Source organism: Anser anser, assembly GCF_964211835.1.
Source record: "Anser anser genome assembly, chromosome: 3".
Taxonomy (NCBI): Eukaryota; Metazoa; Chordata; class Aves; order Anseriformes; family Anatidae; genus Anser; species Anser anser.
In genome coordinates this window covers 65,149,757-65,167,219 of record NC_139722.1, presented here as the reverse complement: position 1 = coordinate 65,167,219, position 17,463 = coordinate 65,149,757, and the positions used below count along the sequence as shown (strand labels likewise).

General features: G+C 40.4%; 1 protein-coding gene across 7 annotated transcripts in view; it reads left to right on the top strand.

Annotated features, from left to right (window-relative positions):
• The window catches only part of HIVEP2 (HIVEP zinc finger 2), a 136,375-nt gene that overhangs the window by 106,361 nt on the left and 12,551 nt on the right, over positions 1–17,463 (top strand). For all 7 annotated transcript variants that reach the window (XM_083831600.1, XM_083831604.1, XM_083831603.1 and 4 more), the window contains 5 exons: positions 1,607–1,651; positions 2,935–8,560; positions 9,327–9,481; positions 14,509–14,684; positions 17,308–17,409. In XM_083831600.1, the coding sequence (XP_083687726.1) occupies positions 3,146–8,560; positions 9,327–9,481; positions 14,509–14,684; positions 17,308–17,409 (5,848 nt within the window). In that variant the 5' untranslated portion in view covers positions 1,607–1,651; positions 2,935–3,145. The remainder of the gene's footprint in view (positions 1–1,606; positions 1,652–2,934; positions 8,561–9,326; positions 9,482–14,508; positions 14,685–17,307; positions 17,410–17,463) is intronic.

Sequence of the window (17,463 nt, the reverse complement as noted above, 5' to 3'; positions counted from 1 at the left end):
CTGCTCCTCAGATGCTGTATTTCCCTTTACTTCTGTGCTTGTATGTTAGCACCATTGCTGACATGAGACTCGGCTTAGCTCAGTTGCCAAAAATGGTTAGCCCTTTGCCTGCCATTTGCTAATAAGGAACTGCAGATCTGCTCCACCGTAACCAATTCTCATATATTGTGAATAGTGCATTTTTTTTTTTTACATTTGTAGTGACACTTTTAATATGAAGAAGCAAATCAGGAAAATTTAAAAAGTTTTACTTGGATTACATTTTGTCTTTTTCCTTTTGGAGGATCAGACAAGAGAACTATTTAAAAATCCATTAGCACATCAAAGCTGAATGACTTCATGACCTAAAATATTATGGTTTCTGTCTAATAGATTGCTATTATTTTGTACTATATGGGAATCCTCTATAGTTACATTTTTAGCTCTATTTGTGCTATAAAATAAATAATTGATAACTGGTGGCACAGTAGTAATTCTATTAACATCAAATCATCAGGCTTTACTAATGTCCATTCTTTCTTTGAAAGTGTTATTAAATAAGTGTATTTTTAGCACTTATTCTAAGTGATTACGGAGAGCTAAATTTTTTTGACTTTTAGATATATTTTTTCTTTTATACACTTTGCTATTTCATCATCTGTTGGTTTTATTCAGTGGAGAAAATGTAAGTTTACTAGCAGTTGTTCTGACAATTTCTAATTGGGTGTTATTATATTAAACCATATCCCATCCTCTGCAGCTAATACTTAAGGTATTTCTAAGGATTTTGTATAAACGTAAATGGAAGTGCTCTGGGGTTTGTCCTCCTGGATTTTTGTCTTCTAAAGAAATGTTGCTTTTGTTATCAAAATCAAACAAATCTCCTTTTTAACAAAACAAAACAAAATACATTTTCAAGATTGGATTTATCAAAAACCGCAGGGGAGAATCCTCCTTTTACTGCAGCTAGAGAGATACTGCTCAGTTTTCCTTTTTCAGATGCATTCCCTGTGCTGGTCATTTCTGTAATGCAAAGAGTAGCTTGCAGTAGCAAATTATGGCAGGTACATAAGACTTTTAGATATGTATTTTGTCTGTAGGTTTCTCTTTTGAGGAGGCAGACGCATATTCTTGAGCACTGTCCCACTGGTGTTAACTGGTCTGGAAGCATACTTGTTTTCACTACTTTTTTTATGTACCTTAGTGGTGACATCCTGGCCACAATTTCATTCTGGTCCCTGAAACATTTAATGAGAAGCCTAGAAGGCCTAAAAGTATTAGCTGGAGTGAGGTATTGAAAGGGGATTTGCCAATGGGATTCAGGAATAATCCAGGTTTAGCAAAGGTGTAGGAATGAAGAGCGACATTGGGCAGCTCTCTTTTTACTGATTCAGGAAGGTGGGACTGCACTAGTTTAGATTTGCAGTTATCCTTAAAAGACCTTTAAAAAGCTTCACACATACTCTTCAAAATGTGCTTGCTCAGATCTCTTGAGATGCGCCGTGACATTTTTCCAATGGGTGGATAAATGAAATTTTCAGGCCTCTACTGTAAATAATAGAAAATTTTCTTCAGCATCTATACTTAATATCAGTAACTTCTTACGACTGTATTTTTTTTTCTACAGAAAACCTGAAGACAGTCATGCCTATTAGATGTCTAGAAGATGCAGGTAATTGTTTTATGCCAAAAAAGGCATATATTCTCATTCCCTTGTTGTTTTCTTGTACTTCTCTAATGTTTCTTCAAGCCCAATTCAGTTTTTATACTGTAGGAATTAAAAATATTCAAGTATCTTTAATACTGCTTTTTTTAATAACCTTTTTTTCTCTCTACTGTAAAATAGTGACTTTATAATTTGCACTGTTTCATCCAGAAAATATCCTCTGTTTGGATAATATGGAAGCAGGAAGCCTACAGTGTTCTTCTAATTCAAATGCTGTACTTGCCTGTGAATGTCATACCTCCAAGTTTTCTTCTTTGTAAAAGAACTTTGGAATCCTGTTGCGTTTAAGCATAAAAACTGCATGTATTAGCTGGATGGAAATGTTTCAACATTGAAATCTAAAATGCTTAAGTCACATAAAACAGTCAGAGCAAATTTCTCTAATATGTGTTTTACCTCTAGCAAGACATTCTCACTAAAATTTAATATGGTGTTTGGAAGATGGAGATGTGGAAAGGTATTAATACTGTTGTGTTCAGAAGGCTTAGCTGATGTCTTTTTTGACTGTATAAAAGTAGTGTAAAAAGGTGATCAAGACTTCCTTGTAAAAAAAAATTAGATTATATAAGGTAAGAAGTACCTCACTTTAGCCATCTTAAAACTTGGAATATTATCCAAGGTAGTCATCTAGGATTTCTGCCTAGCCAACAGTGAGAAACAGGCATCTCCAGAGCGGAGGGCCATATGCATAGACATCACATACGTCTGAAGCACACACTATGATATGGAAAGATTTCTCCTCTGGAAGTACTGATCACCATCCTCTGACTTAAGAGGAAAGCCAGGTGACTAAAGTGCATGTCTGAACTGCAGGTGAGTAATACTGGATAAGGTAGTTCCTGCCGATGGGGTTAGGACTGTATTTTCAGCAGTGATTTGCTGAAAGGTCTTTGAAAGTAGATGTCAGACTTTCTGAGAATCAAACCCCTTTAAACTCTCCTGAGAAAGCCTTCAAAAATTACTGTTCAAGTTGGAAAGTGTAGATCCCTGTTTTCTATTCTCAGGGCTTTTATTGAGTAGTGATTACACTCGTGTGAAATCTCTGGAACCATTCTTTACTGTGTCTCCTCACAAAATGGGATTTGGTGAAATGCAGTTACCTTTTCTTAAGTTTCTTAGTATTTTTAATGAAAGGCTCAATAAAAATACAACCAACTGTAGTGATGTTGTTTTGCCCAGCTATATTAATTGGTGCTTGGGTTTTCTTTGTTTTTGCTTTTTCCTTACAGATACTTGTGTCACCATGGAGGAGATGAAGAGAACCTTGCTCTAGTAAATCATAAATATCTCTGTGTCATTCTGCATCTCAGTGTTTAATAACAATGGAAAATGTCCAAATGCTATAACAAGTCTTTGCAAATGTATAATAAACTGTTTAGGAAAGTTCATGCCATGAAAAGGACTGTATAATAATCACATTAGTGTACAGACACAAATCTAATGCCTATAGACTACTGCGTGGAAAGTTCCAAAGAGAAAGAAAAGTCTGTGAACTTGCAACAGCCCTGGAAAAATGGGAGCAACAAAACTTTAAAAAGCACAGCTTTGGACACACTCCATGAGTCTGCACAGCTTTCAAGTGAACTAGCACTTAAGACCTTGTGTAACAAAATGGACTCTGGGGACACAGCTATAGGGCAAAAAGCTACCTCAAGGTCTGGAGAAACTGCTAAAGTACCAACTAGATGGAGGCAAGAACATTCAGCTGTTATTAAGATGAGCACTTTTGGCAATCAAGAAGTACAGAGGCAACCACAAATAGATCACGAGCAAATTGGAAACACAGCATCAGCACAACTTTTTAGTTCTGGGAAACTGGTATCATCGAATGAGGCTGCACAGCAAGTCACAGAGAAGCAATATCCACAGCATCGTCCAACTCCTTACTCATGTCAACATTCACTTTCTTTCCCACAGCATTCATTGCCACAAGGCTTCTTGCACAACATAAAGCCACATCAGAGCTTGGAAGGCCCTCCTTGGCAGTTTCCTAGCCACTTGCAATCAGTTGCCTCAGAGGACTTGTTTCCTTTTCATATGCATAGCCATAGTGGAGGTTTCTCCAGGAAGAAGATTTCAAGTTTGAATCCTGCGTACAGCCAATATTCACAGAAATCTTTAGAACAATCAGAAGATGCTCACAAAAAGGAGCACAAACCCAAAAAGCCTGGCAAATACATTTGTCCTTACTGTAATCGGGCTTGTGCCAAACCTAGTGTACTTAAAAAGCATATTAGGTCTCATACTGGGGAGCGACCGTACCCTTGTGTTCCTTGTGGTTTCTCCTTCAAGACAAAAAGCAACCTCTACAAGCACAGGAAGTCACATGCCCATGCAATTAAAGCAGGACTGGTACCTTTTACAGAGTCAGCAGTCTCCAAATTGGACCTAGATGCCAGTTACATTGATGTGGAAGCTGAAATACATTCAGATGGTGAGCAGAGCACAGACACTGATGAGGAGAGCTCACTGCTTGTGGAGGGGTCTGACAAAATGAGCCCTGTTCCGCAGCTCCCCCTGGACATTGCTAGCAGAGGCAATTTTCACTCCTCCATGGAAGAGTCCTTGGTGGGGCCAATGAAGGTGCCCATTTTGATTATCCCTAAAAGTGGAATTCAGTTACCCAGTGAGAGTTCACCCTATATTGGCTCTGATATGTTGCAAAACCCATCCTTAAGTACTAAGTCTGATGACTCTCACACAGTTAAACAGCGACTTGCACTAAGACTCTCAGAGAAAAAAGGGCAAGATTCTGAGCAGTCATTAAACCTCCTGAGCCCACACAGTAAAGGAAGCACTGACTCTGGTTACTTTTCCCGCTCAGAAAGTGCTGAGCAGCAAATAAGCCCACCAAATACTAATGCAAAGTCTTATGAAGAGATCATCTTTGGGAAGTTTTATAGGATTAATCAAAGGACAGCACTAACAGTAGCCACAACAAATCAGGAACACAGTTTAATGGGTAGAAAGGGCAAAGCGGAGCCATTACCTCTCTTAAATAACAGATTGGATATCAAGATGCTTGAGGAACATATTTCCCAGCTTACTCCAGGTAAAGAAGAACTTATTGACTCCAGTAATTTGAGCACTATTAAATCTACACAAGTTTATCCAGGCAGCAGTACAGAATCTAGACAATCCCAGAGCGCATCATCCATCAAAAGTGAATCCAACTTGTATCAAGCCAGTCAGCAGGGTGAAGTGCCTGTCCTTCTAGAGCCCCCAGTAGATTCTTCTCCTCTTATTAGAAGTAACTCCATGCCAACCTCTTCTGCAAACAGCCTAAGTATTCCCCCATCTCTGAGAGGAAGCCACTCATTTGATGAGAAGATGACTGGCTCAGATGATGTATTTTACCCTGGCACAGTGGGAATATCCCACCAAAGGATGCTGAGAAGGCAGGCTGCCTTTGAACTGCCCTCTGTGCAGGAGGGGCACTCAGATTCAGACTATCATGGAAGACCAGGGAAAAATATCATTATTGCTTCCAACAGACAACCAGCAGGTGACAAAGGACCATCATCAAAAGAGAAGAAAGCAGGGGACAAGACCTTTTATGACTATGATGCCAGTGGAAAGCACTACAGAAAATGGGAAGAATTTGAAGCTCAGAAGCAAAACTACAGGGACTCGCCATCCTTAGGTGGAACAAACAAGGGGGGAGAGTACTTCATTGATCCACTTGGACAGTCTCAGGCAGTGCCATCCATGCTTGGAACAACTTTTGAAAACAGAAAGCGCAGGAAAGAGGAGAGTGTTGGAGATGAGGAGGACAGTCCCATGCTTTGCAGCAGTACAACTGGCACCACTGGAGGAGTTCAGCCTTTGGACTTTGATCCCAAATCCCAAATTCAGGACGTGCCAAGGAGTGGATTTTCCCTTCAAGGTCTGGACAATTCTGCCCATTGCCATGCAGAGCGTTTTGAAATGTGCAGGCCTTACTTGCAGTCTGGAAGTCCTGCAGCTTCTCTGGAAGACTCATCCTTAATTGCAGAGCAAGAAAAGACTGCAGAATCACTAACTAGAAAGCCCCCTGGAAATGTCATCTCTGTCATTCAGCACACAAATTCATTGAGCAGGCCAAACTCATTTGAAAGGTCTGAATCTACAGAACATGTTGTATGCCAGCAGGATAAGATCTATTCACCATCTGAAACATGTGAGAGTGAGATTTCTGAGTCCCCGATGAGCCCAGACCGAGCTCCACAAACAGAAAATGCTGACACCAGTAAGCCATCTCCATCCCAGCAACCTCAGCCATATCATATGCAGCCCAGATTGGTTCGCCAGCACAACATACAGGTACCTGAAATTCGTGTCACAGAGGAGCCAGATAAGCCTGAAAAAGAAAAAGAAGTGCAGAACAAAGAGCAGGAGAGACCCACAGAAGAATTCCAGTGGCCCCAGAGAAGTGAAACCCTTTCTCAACTTCCAGCCGAAAAGCTACCACCCAAAAAGAAGCGTTTACGACTGGCTGACATGGAGCACTCCTCTGGAGAGTCTAGCTTTGAGTCCACAGGTACAAGCCTCTCTCGCAGCCCTAGCCAAGAAAGTAATTTGTCCCACAGTTCAAGTTTTTCAATGTCCTTTGAAAGAGAAGAAACAATGAAGTTCATCACACCTCCCAAACAAGATGAGTTTGGAAAACAGTCCGAGTTTTTAACAGTTCCAGCTGGTGCTTACTCACTTTCCGTCCCTGGGCATCACCATCAGAGGGAAATGAGACGCTGCTCATCTGAACAGATGCCCTGTCCTCACGCTGCTGAAATCCCAGAGATCCGAAGTAAATCCTTTGATTATGGGAACCTGTCTCATGCTTCTTCAGCTGGGACACCTACTACTGCACTATCTCCATCACGAGAAAGGAAGAAATGCTTCTTGGTTCGCCAAGCTTCCTTTAGTGGTTTTCCAGAGATTTCCCAGACTGATCAGAGCACAGAACAAAGTATAAAGCAGGAACAGATGGAACACGCGCAGGCTGGTCTCCGCTCCTCCCAGCTTGCCTGGCATCACTCTCCTTCCTCTGTACTTCAGCCCATTCAGGTAGATGACTCTGGAAAACAGGCTGTTGGTTCTTGTGCTCAGCTTAGTAATAGCTCATCCCACCTTGCCCAGCAACAGGCTCTTCTTGCAGATAGTCCAGAAATATTAAGGACTCCCTTGATCCAACAAGCACCTTATATTTCCAACAAACATCCATCAGAGCAGCAGCAGCTATTTGCACATCAGGATAAGGTCCCATTTCCCCCTATTCATAACACCTTATTTCAGTTCCCATATCCAACTGTCTGCATGGTTCACTTACCACCATCTCAGCAGCCAGTCCTGTGGCAGTCATGCACAGAACCTCTACACTTCCAGCATCATTTTGTACAACAGCTGCAGAAATCTTATGTCAAGCCACCTTTCCAAACAGACGTTCCTCCAAGTTATCACCTGGAACATAATTCAGAGTTTATTGGAAAGAAACCAGCTGATTATGTACATGCTAAAGAGCAAGCATACCAGCATTACTCAGGAACATCTGGGCAGTATTCAAAAAATACTCTTGCGAAGTACCAGTCAGACCATAGCATTAAACTGACAGATACCTCCTCTGAGCAGCATCTTCAGACAGAGTTTGACTCCCCATCTGACGGATCTGTACAGTCCTTGCCAGGAACAGTTGTTCCCGTCAGGATTCAAACCCATGTGCCATCATATGGTAGTGTCATGTATACAAGCATTTCCCAGATCCTTGGACAAAGCAACAGTCCCGCAATTGTAATTTGTAAAGTTGATGAAACTGTTTCTCAACGAACATTGGCAACTAATGCAACAATGCATGGAATTGGATTTAATATAGCTCAGATGTTAGGTCAGCATGGAGGGCTAGAAAAATATCCTTTGTGGAAAGTGCCGCAGACACTATCACTTGGACTGGAGCCCTCAATTCCCCTCTGTTTGACTTCCAGTTCTGACATGGCTTCTACCTTGGGAGGAGGCAAACGAATGCTTTCACCTGCCAGTAGCTTGGAGCTCTTCATGGAGACCAAGCAACAGAAACGAGTCAAAGAAGAAAAAATGTATGGGCAGATAGTTGAGGAGCTAAGTGCCGTTGAGTTAACTAACTCAGATATAAAGAAAGATTTTCCAAGAATGCAGAAGCCTCAACTGGTAAGGCAGAGCTGTACTACTGAGCCAAAAGAAAGTCTGCCGTCCGTGTCATCCTCTTCACCACTGTCATCCTCATCATCTCAAGATTACCCACCTGTCAGCATGCCGACAGCTGATGCTTTCCCACCAAGCAGGGAGAAACTTTCAAGTTTTGATTCCACATCACCAGGGCAAAAGTCCAGTGGCCCTTCTGAAGGAAGAGACTCGCCAGAAGAACTGGATGTGGATGAAACAGCCTCAGATATGAGCATGAGTCCACAGAGGTCTTCATTGCCACCAGGAGAAATTCAGCCAGAAGACCAACTGAAACATCAGAAAATGCCTCTTGGGATGCTAGTCCAGATGGCATCCAATAACAGTGGGAAAGTCACAGGTTCTACCATTCTCCTGACAGACGTAGCAGATTTTCAGCAGATCCTTCAGTTCCCAAGTCTTCGCACTACTACAACTGTGAGCTGGTGTTTCTTAAACTATACAAAACCCAATTACATTCAGCAACCAACCCTCAAATCTTCTGTTTACGCTTCATGGTGTATAAGTTCTTGTAACCCAAACCCATCTGGGCTAAGTACAAAGACCACTTTAGCACTTCTAAGGTCCAAGCAAAAGAACACCACGGAAATCTACACTCTGGCTGCTATGCATAGACCTGGAGCTGGTAAACTGACATCATCAAGTGCATGGAAGCAATTTTCTCAGGTAAATAAGAGGTTTTAATAAAATTAAATCCATATATCTTTATTTGAGAAAATACTAGTAATCTATGAAATGTAAGGTCCTTCTCTCCTCCCCCCACCCCAAAATATATATCCCCATTGAGAAATCAGGCTTTAACATCTTCCCATGACAACTTATGAGCCTCGATTTACCCCTCTGCAAACTCTGATACTTCTGCTTCCTCTGTCGCCATTTTGAGAATCAGTTGTGAAAAGTGAGGCTTTTAAAGCCCTCTCTTCACATGTGCCAGAACCCGATACATTATCTCCTTTTATTTTTCCTACCTTTTTGCCATGTCCTGATTCAAACAGTAGACACAAACATCCGTGCAAGTTCATAAGTAAAGATTAAGTTAAAATTGAATAAGGATTTTCAGGTCATTTTAATGTCTTTTACATATTGACTCTTCCTCATGAACTAAGCATTAGATAATGGTGCCAGGGAAAATTCTGTAATAGCAATAAATTACCTTCTGAGGCTTTTCCATCTCTATTTTCCATGATTTTTTTTTTTTTCCCCTGGGGAAAGATATGGTGCTGTCTTTTCTGTCAAGACTCTCATAAAAATTTGTCCATGCTGCCCCCTCTCTTATTCTCCATCAAACTGAATGGGACAAATTAATTCATCGTATAGAGTTGCACCAAAATGAGAGTTTGGCTTTGACCTGGAATGTTAAAAGTACTTGAAATGAAGTGTGCATTTATTGTGTGTTCCAGCAGTAACACCATTCCTTGACTTTGTTCTACAGATGAAACACGAGCCATTCTTCTTGTTTGGCAGCAAGCTTGAAAAGAAAGTAGTGGGGAATATTATAAAAGAAAGAGTAAAAGGAGACATTCATGGAGATAAAGACATTACATCCAAACAAACTGAGCCGATACGAATTAAAATCTTTGAAGGAGGGTAAGAAAATGCAACTGGAAATTTCAAGCTCAGCCTGTCGTTTTAAAAAGATTTGAAAATGAACATGAATGAACTGGGATGTAAACAGTCTCCTGTATTTCTGCCATGTATTTTAGCTCCCGAGCTTCTTTTTGTTTTGTGTATATGTCAGTCTTAAAACAAACTACAGGATACCTGTATAGTTAGTTACTCTTGGATCAACCTTTGCTATTAAGACATTTACATTTTGTTATATCTGTGTGCGAGCACTCACTCTAAATTGTCACTTTTGTTCTTTAGGTCAAAAATAAATGGATAGACAGTTAACATTTTGTCATTTTCTATACATTTTTTTTTTGGTATCTAACGGCTTCCGTGAGGACATCATTCATTTTTAGACTATGTGTGCCTCCACTTACTTGAATGGGTTAGCTAGGTATGCTTACTCTTAATCTTGTAATACTACATTATTGGATTTTGGATTTTGGAGATAAAATGTAAGATGTAAATGTAAGATAGCAATGAAATCTATGGTATCTAAGCCTAATCCATAGATCTGTCACGTAAGGTTGATAAAATCATGCTTAATTTTACTACAGCCATCTATTACTCATGTGATAATAGAAGCAACTACAAAGAGAGGGAGAAAGGAGACCTGAAAGCCCATTAGCAATGTTTTGAAGCTTATGAAGCTTGTTATACAAAACAAATGAAATGGACAGTTGTTTGCCTCTCTTGGAGTATACTCTAAAATGTAAGATATTGTTTTATTTGTTTTAAAGAATTCTGACAAGATGCAATTAATTTGACAGAGGTTAGTAGTGAATAGTCAGGTGGCTGAACAAGCTGGTTTTTTTAGTCCTACCACACCCAAATGGTCTCATAGCGATGTGTTATTGGGATAACTAAATAGGTCAGGATGGAGATGTGATAAATTTGTACATGCCTTTCATTCCCCCATCATTTGGTACTCTAAAATCTCAGGTGTCCTTCATTCCCATCATGTGTTTTGAATCCCCTTGGATAGTCTCCATGAAATGAACATTGACATTTCTTTCTAGTCTGCAACAATGAAAGGGTATAGCCTACATCTTGCTTGAAAGACTGAAAATGTTATTTTGGAGATTATTATAGGTATGCTGACCCAGACACCCTGATCGTGGCTGTTCTCTGTAGCTTTACAGAGAACTTAATACCCCAGTCAGTAAAGCGACTACATGAGAGTGACCCAAATTCAGGGGTGAGCCTAAGTTTATAACAAATTTAAAGAGCTGTTGCTTAGATTCACGCCCACTTTGAAGAATAAAATTTGCCTGCTTCCCACTACGTATCATTTCTGAATTTGGATCAGTCAGTTGAAGATAGTCTGCACTGATGTAAGGCTCATGATGAGAGTTCAGAAGAGTAAAAGTTTGTTAAGAAAAGCAACTTTTAGAAGGATTCAGATTAGTATGTGCTGTAACAGATCACTCTACCATCTAACATTTTTTTAAAGAAACTTTGTACATTACTCACACCATCTTAAGTTTCCTTGTACACCAATAAGGTTTATGTAACTATTTGTGTAAAGGCATATAATTCACGTCAGCCAGACATACATCCTAGTAATACATGGCTATGTTTACTCTACTTCATTAGAGTGGAACAAAAAGAGAGAAACCTTGATATACACATTAATTTCTGGAGTTGGAGGAGGGGAGGGGAAAAAATAATCTGTGCAATATACTTCCCTAATAGGCTCATATAACCTGCAAAGCTTCAGTGAATGAGGCGATAAAGTGTTAATCAGTCCACCCTTTCCTTATAGATCATCATTTTAATGTACGTTTTATAGGAATTGTTTGTGGAAGGGTAGATTTTTTCTTTTTATTAGTTTGGTTGCTGTTGTTTTTTTAATGGATCAAATATTCTTTACTTGTTATAACCATGTCTTTCATTATTTTCTGTCCTGACTGATGAGTTTGTCCTCCTCTTCAGGTTTTTGTTTGTGACCTCTGAAAGCTAGGTTTTTAACATGGGTGGGTTTTCATGCTTGCTTGCTCTTGTCTGTAGAGCTGTTCTGTTCTACTCTGTTCTCTTCTGCTTTCATCAAGCTCATCTTTGCATCACCTGAGCACACACAAGCAGTGCACTGAACTATGCAGTAGATCTCTGTTGTGTTTGTTTCATGTTTCCCCCCTAGACAGACAAGCATGCATGGCGATATCTTGTTTCAGCAAGGTATTTTCCTCTAGTTTTTGTTTGTCTTAAGGAGTGGATTTACTTATGGTTCTTGATTATTTTTGTTCTGTATATGTGGAGAAGGCAATTCAGAATTCACAGTTGAGAAAGACCTGCAACCATCACAGTTTTCAGTTCCTGGGAAAGTCTATCCACTACACAGGGAAGTGTAGTCATGCAGATGCTCTATGCCAGGGGAGTGGAGCGCTTGTACAACAGGTACAAGTAGGTTTAAAAAGCCAAATAGACAGGGCTGGGGACTGGGGATCCATGAGAAGGTAAGGTAACAGAATGAATGGAGTTCAGCAGAAAAGTAGGTGTCATGGCACATCAACACATCACTTGCTGCACCAAAGTCAGTCAAGAGCTGTTTATAAGCATCACAGCAGAGGGGATTTTGAAGGAGGAAGCTAACAACCATATTATTACCTCTGGCAGGTGGCTTGATTCAAATGAAATTATTTGAATCACAAAATCTGCTTTCCACCAGCTGTGACTACCAAACCTCAGTGCAATATGAAGCAATATTCCTCAGTGAAAATCAGCAACTTGAAGTTCGGTAGTAGTTCAGTACAGTTAGATACTCGCAGTGTGAAGTTGAAAGAAAGGAGGGGTAGAGAATGCTCCCGCTCATCTGACTTCTTGCTTAATGACTTTACCAGCTTACAGCAAGATTGCACAGGTTTTTTTATGTTTGCTCTTGTATATCTATCAGTAATAGATTCTAATTCAAAATCCCCAATAAAATAGCATTTCGGTTAGAAATTGCATGACTCTCAGGTTTATGAATGCTTTTTAGCTCTAGAGGCCCTTTGACATCAAGCTCAGAGTACCACTGACCATAGTCACATGAAAGTTGTGCAGTGGGAAAGGGGAAATCACTGAAAGATTTGAGAGAAGCACAAGTTAGTAGTAAGCTCTAATATTCCTGAGGGCTAGGAAAGGTGTTCACCATAGACTCAAGACTTCTTGTGCTTCAGTGTTTGGACCAGACTATATTTAAATGTCAAATTTGTGTGTGTCATTTCTCTTGCAGTTGTTGTGCTGGTGGGGCATACTTAGAGAGTCAAGGTCAATTGTGGTCAAGAACTGTGCGTATGAGTGACAAAGAAATGACTCTTGTCTAATTGACTTTGTGCCCAGTGGGATCTGAGAGGTGACAGAAGATGGTGGAATGAGGATGTCATAACACAACATTTTTCTTAGCAGTATCAAGCAGGCATGGTTTGGTAGACTCCATCCCAGCAAAATCAGACTATGAGGAGAGATGAAGAGAAGATGGCAGTCTCAAGCAAAAATGAATATTTTTTGTGTCTGTGAAAGAAGGCCTGGAGGTGGCTGATGAAGCAATAGATGTGAAGATGAAAGAGAACCTGGGAACTGGGGCACACAGAAAAGCAGAATCCCAGAAATGTACAACCAAAACTGCCAGAGAGATGGCTCTTAAACATCGTTAAACTATGTCAGTTTTGCCTGTGGTGCCAGGGACAATGAAGGAAAAGGGAGACGGCCAACTTTATTAGAAAGGAGATGAGAAAAACTGAATTTAGGCACCCACATTTGAAAGACAAGCTGATGTTTTTCATAGATAATGAGATGGATGTGAGAACAGGACAGTGTTTTATGTATTTGTAAGATATTAGTTTCAGTATTTATATTGTCAGTGGCATTATTGAACATATGGAAGGAGTGTTCATCTAAGAAAAGCAGGCTTGAAAAATGTTTCAGCTCTGTAACCCCCAAATTGCCACTTGCTTCTTGTGGAGTTATCACATTAACAGAACCTTTCACACAAACCCTTATTTATTTAAAGTGCTGGCTATCAGTACCAGTGATAGTTTGTGGGCTCTGCATCCATAGTATGACTGAGAGTACTTTGTACTGCTTAGGGAGAGGACAACAGAGAGAAAAGCGTAGAAAAATTATTATTTCTCAGTTCTTGCAATTTCTGGATTTTACTTCAGGTGAATGAGGATGAGGTTCTCCCTCTAGGGAATGCCCAGCAACTTCAAACCTCAGAATAGCTGGAGCAGATCTCTTCAACCCTTTTAGATTTCAGTCTTACCATTTTATCATCATTGTAAAGGAAATGTACAGCTTTACATAGATTTGCATATCTTATTTATTATCTAACTACAGATAATGTAATCAGCAAAAATAGCATGGAATGCTTACGCCTGTGCTAAGAAAAATTCCTTTAACGGTGTTCTGCTAAGTAAGCAGGTTGGAAGTTTCCAATTTTGTTTGTAGAGCAGCAAGTACCTGCATGAGCTCAACATGGTGTCCCTTAAGGAGGGTTCCATCTTCGTGAAGTTCAGACATCTGTAGTGTAAATACGTACATACTTGCTAGTCATCTGCATTCCCTTTATGCTTAGTGGAGAGAAACAGGATGTGATTTATCTGATCCCAAGGGATAAATATACTAAAATAGGTCAAATGAATCATGCCACAAAAGGGCTCTGTCTTCAGTGGTGGTAGATGCCTGTGTGATACAAGAGTACAGATGAATCCAACACACACATCCATATTTGAGGTTGTGCTTTGTCTATAGGAATAGTGTTCCCTTGCAACGTGTTTTCACTATACCCATACTATAGCCCTTTGGTCTCATACTAAAAATAACTAAGATACACAAACACAATGGGACCAGTGCGTTCCCTGAGAGGGAAATACTTTGTGAGCTCCAGCATGAAAAGTTTGTGCAGAATTCTGTGGAAGTTTTGTGTTGAGATACATACAAGATCAGATCAGATACACAGAGGTAATGTTTGTGCATGTATGTTACCTAGAGGCTGCATGATTTAAATGCTCATTCTCTTCCAACAGGTATAAATCAAATGAGGATTATGTCTATGTCAGAGGTCGTGGCCGAGGAAAGTACATTTGTGAAGAATGTGGAATTCGCTGCAAAAAGCCAAGCATGCTCAAAAAACATATCCGCACTCATACTGATGTCCGGCCTTATGTATGCAAGTTGTGCAATTTTGCCTTCAAAACTAAAGGTACTTGACCCTTTTTGCTGAACTTTTGCCACTTCCCAAACAAATCCTGAGCTATTTTGCCATCTGGAATCCAAGCACCCTTTTCACTCAAGGGAAGAATTTTCTTCAAAATAAAATGGCTGTATTTATGGGTACAGGACTCCATGAGAGAGATTGTTCTCTCCTGTTGAATTTGCCCAGGAATTTTTTGAGACTCAGAGACTCCTTGGATAGTTTCATTAAGAGCTATTGGCTCTTGGCTGGTCCATCTGTCTGCAGAAAAAATGTAGTAGCATAAGAACTGCCCTTACAAATAATACTTTCTGCCAAAATTGTTATGTGGTACAAATTTTAATTGCAACAACACTCAAATGCTACCGGGAGAGTACACTTATTATGACATAATGTAGAAGCAGAGCATCAGCTGCTGAGGAAAACATGCCTTCGCAGGCTTTACAGTGGGTCAGTTTCGAGTTTATAAATAATGTATGTCTCCCAGATGGGCCACTCCATCCACTGTGGCATTAATTATGAATAGAGATCTGATAGCCTGTGTTCACATGTATTTATCAGCACAGAAAAAAGCTTCCATTTGTCACCCTGAGGCCACAGATAATGATATTCTTTGGAATTTGGATTTGTCATGCAACTGTCTCCTTAAAAGAAAAAAATCCTTTTCTTTGATAGCATTTCTTTGTAGCACAGCCCAAATGAGCCTTACATTCTCAGTTTCTTAGCTCCCCTTTGACAGGCAAGGGAAGTGGATTCTGGTCCCACTGCACTGAATTTACTTTAAGGGGGAGAGAGGAAGCTGAAAGAAATTTCTCTTGAGATCCCAGCGCAGCTTCATGGCTGTTTTGAGGATTGAGGATTGTAATAGTTTCCATGACTCCAGCACTTCTTCCTCTGCCAAAGATGGGAATAGCTGATGGATGGTAGTAGATCCATCAACCTAATTTAAGATGAGAACTTTCATTGGGGTGTAGAGACAAAGAGAAGGAGCTGCTCATGGTAGTCCCAACAGGCCATCTGCGGAGCTGTTCTCAGATCACTGTTTACATTTGACATTGCAGGAGAAATGGGTCTTGAGGAGAGACTTGAAGAAGGATTGTGGTTTTGCAGCTGTGTTCAGAGAGGACATTCCAGGCAGAAGAGATGGCATGGAAATAAATGTGAAATTGCTTGCTGAGGCTGGCATTTCTGGCAGAGAAGAAGAAACAGGGAGGAGGTGGCGTGCTATTGCACAAGAGGGGGATGAGTAGGAAGAGACTAAGTCTTCAAAGTGCAAGAAGTGTCTAACTGTTGTGTTACTGCTCATGGGCAGTTGTCAGCCTCATAACTATTGTTGCTATTTTGCTGAGGACAGTAAGGGACAGATCTTCAAAGATACTTAGGTTTTCAGAGTACACCCTGAGCGTTTAGCCACCTAGAGTCATCAGAAGCTGTGTTAGACTTTTCGTGCAGTGCACAGACACCATAAGAAACTTACTGGGAAGAGAATTACATAAACTAGCCAGGACTGAGAATCAGAGAAGAAGCTTGTGTGCTTCTAAGCACTCCTCCACTATCCAAGAGAGTGGTGCAGTATTCCCCCCACCATGTTGCATGTGCTACCCATACCATCTGGTCAGGGTCCCAAAAGTAGCGTAGGTACATTCACAGAGTGCTTTCCTTGAGGTAAGAAGTGTCATGTCTGGGTTGGCACTTCCCCTGTTGGATGTTACAGATATGACTGAAGTGGATAATGGATTAGAGTGATATTCGTGTTTTTCTGGCTTGTTCTCTTTGCGCTCAGGGTTCTTTGCCATGAAATGTCTCTTGGGGCCAGTCTCAACCCAGTTCTCTTATCTGTGAAAAAACAGACCAAGACAGACACTCCAGAAAGTCAATAGTCTAGTGTTAGATTGCTCCCTCAGGGGAACGAGAGATCTGATTTCAAATCCCTGCTGTGTCTGGTTCAAATCCGTACTCCATAGAAGGGAACTGAACCTGGGTTTACCACATCCCAGGTGAGTACTCTAAGTACAGCTCCTCTCAGTTCAGAGATTGCAGCCAGACAGTAAACTTGCACTGAGAAATCACCCACAAATGTCTTTTTTGTTGCTTCAAAATGCTTCAAGCACAACGATTGTTTGGAACCCACATGTGATGTAAACGGGAGAGTCCTTAGCTTGAGGTGCCACTGTGAAACTCTGGCTGAACCCTGAACAACTAGTGTGCATTGGTGTTACGTCAATGTCCAGGCAATCTGTACATATCACAAACACTAAGCTCAGGGATAGATAACATAGAAAAGTGAGTTTTTGAGTTTGCTGGGGCACCTGAATGTAATGTGGGAAATTGGAGAGATGCCTGCATACCTCTCAGGCCCTGAGTTTAAGTATATTTGAACATTATTATTTTTTTGAAGATATAAAAACCCACTCTCTGTGTTTTTTAATGAACAGGCTCTAAGGGCAATAGGCTGGATGAATCAGCCCCATCTGTGTTTTTTTGTTTGTTTGTTTGCTTGCTTGCTTGATTTTTGTTTGTTTTTAAACTAAAAACCCTATCTGCAGAATAATGGAGTTAAGATACACCAAAACCTGACTTGGAAAGTGATCTTTGCTTTTGTCAGTTAATTAGATTCATCTCTGATCCATAGGAAATCTGACAAAACATATGAAGTCTAAAGCACACATGAAAAAATGCCTGGAGCTTGGAGTATCAATGACATCTGTAGATGATGCTGAAACTGAAGAAGCAGGTATGTCAGAATGATTTAATTTAGTTGGAATGGCCTCTGGAGTATGCAAATGAC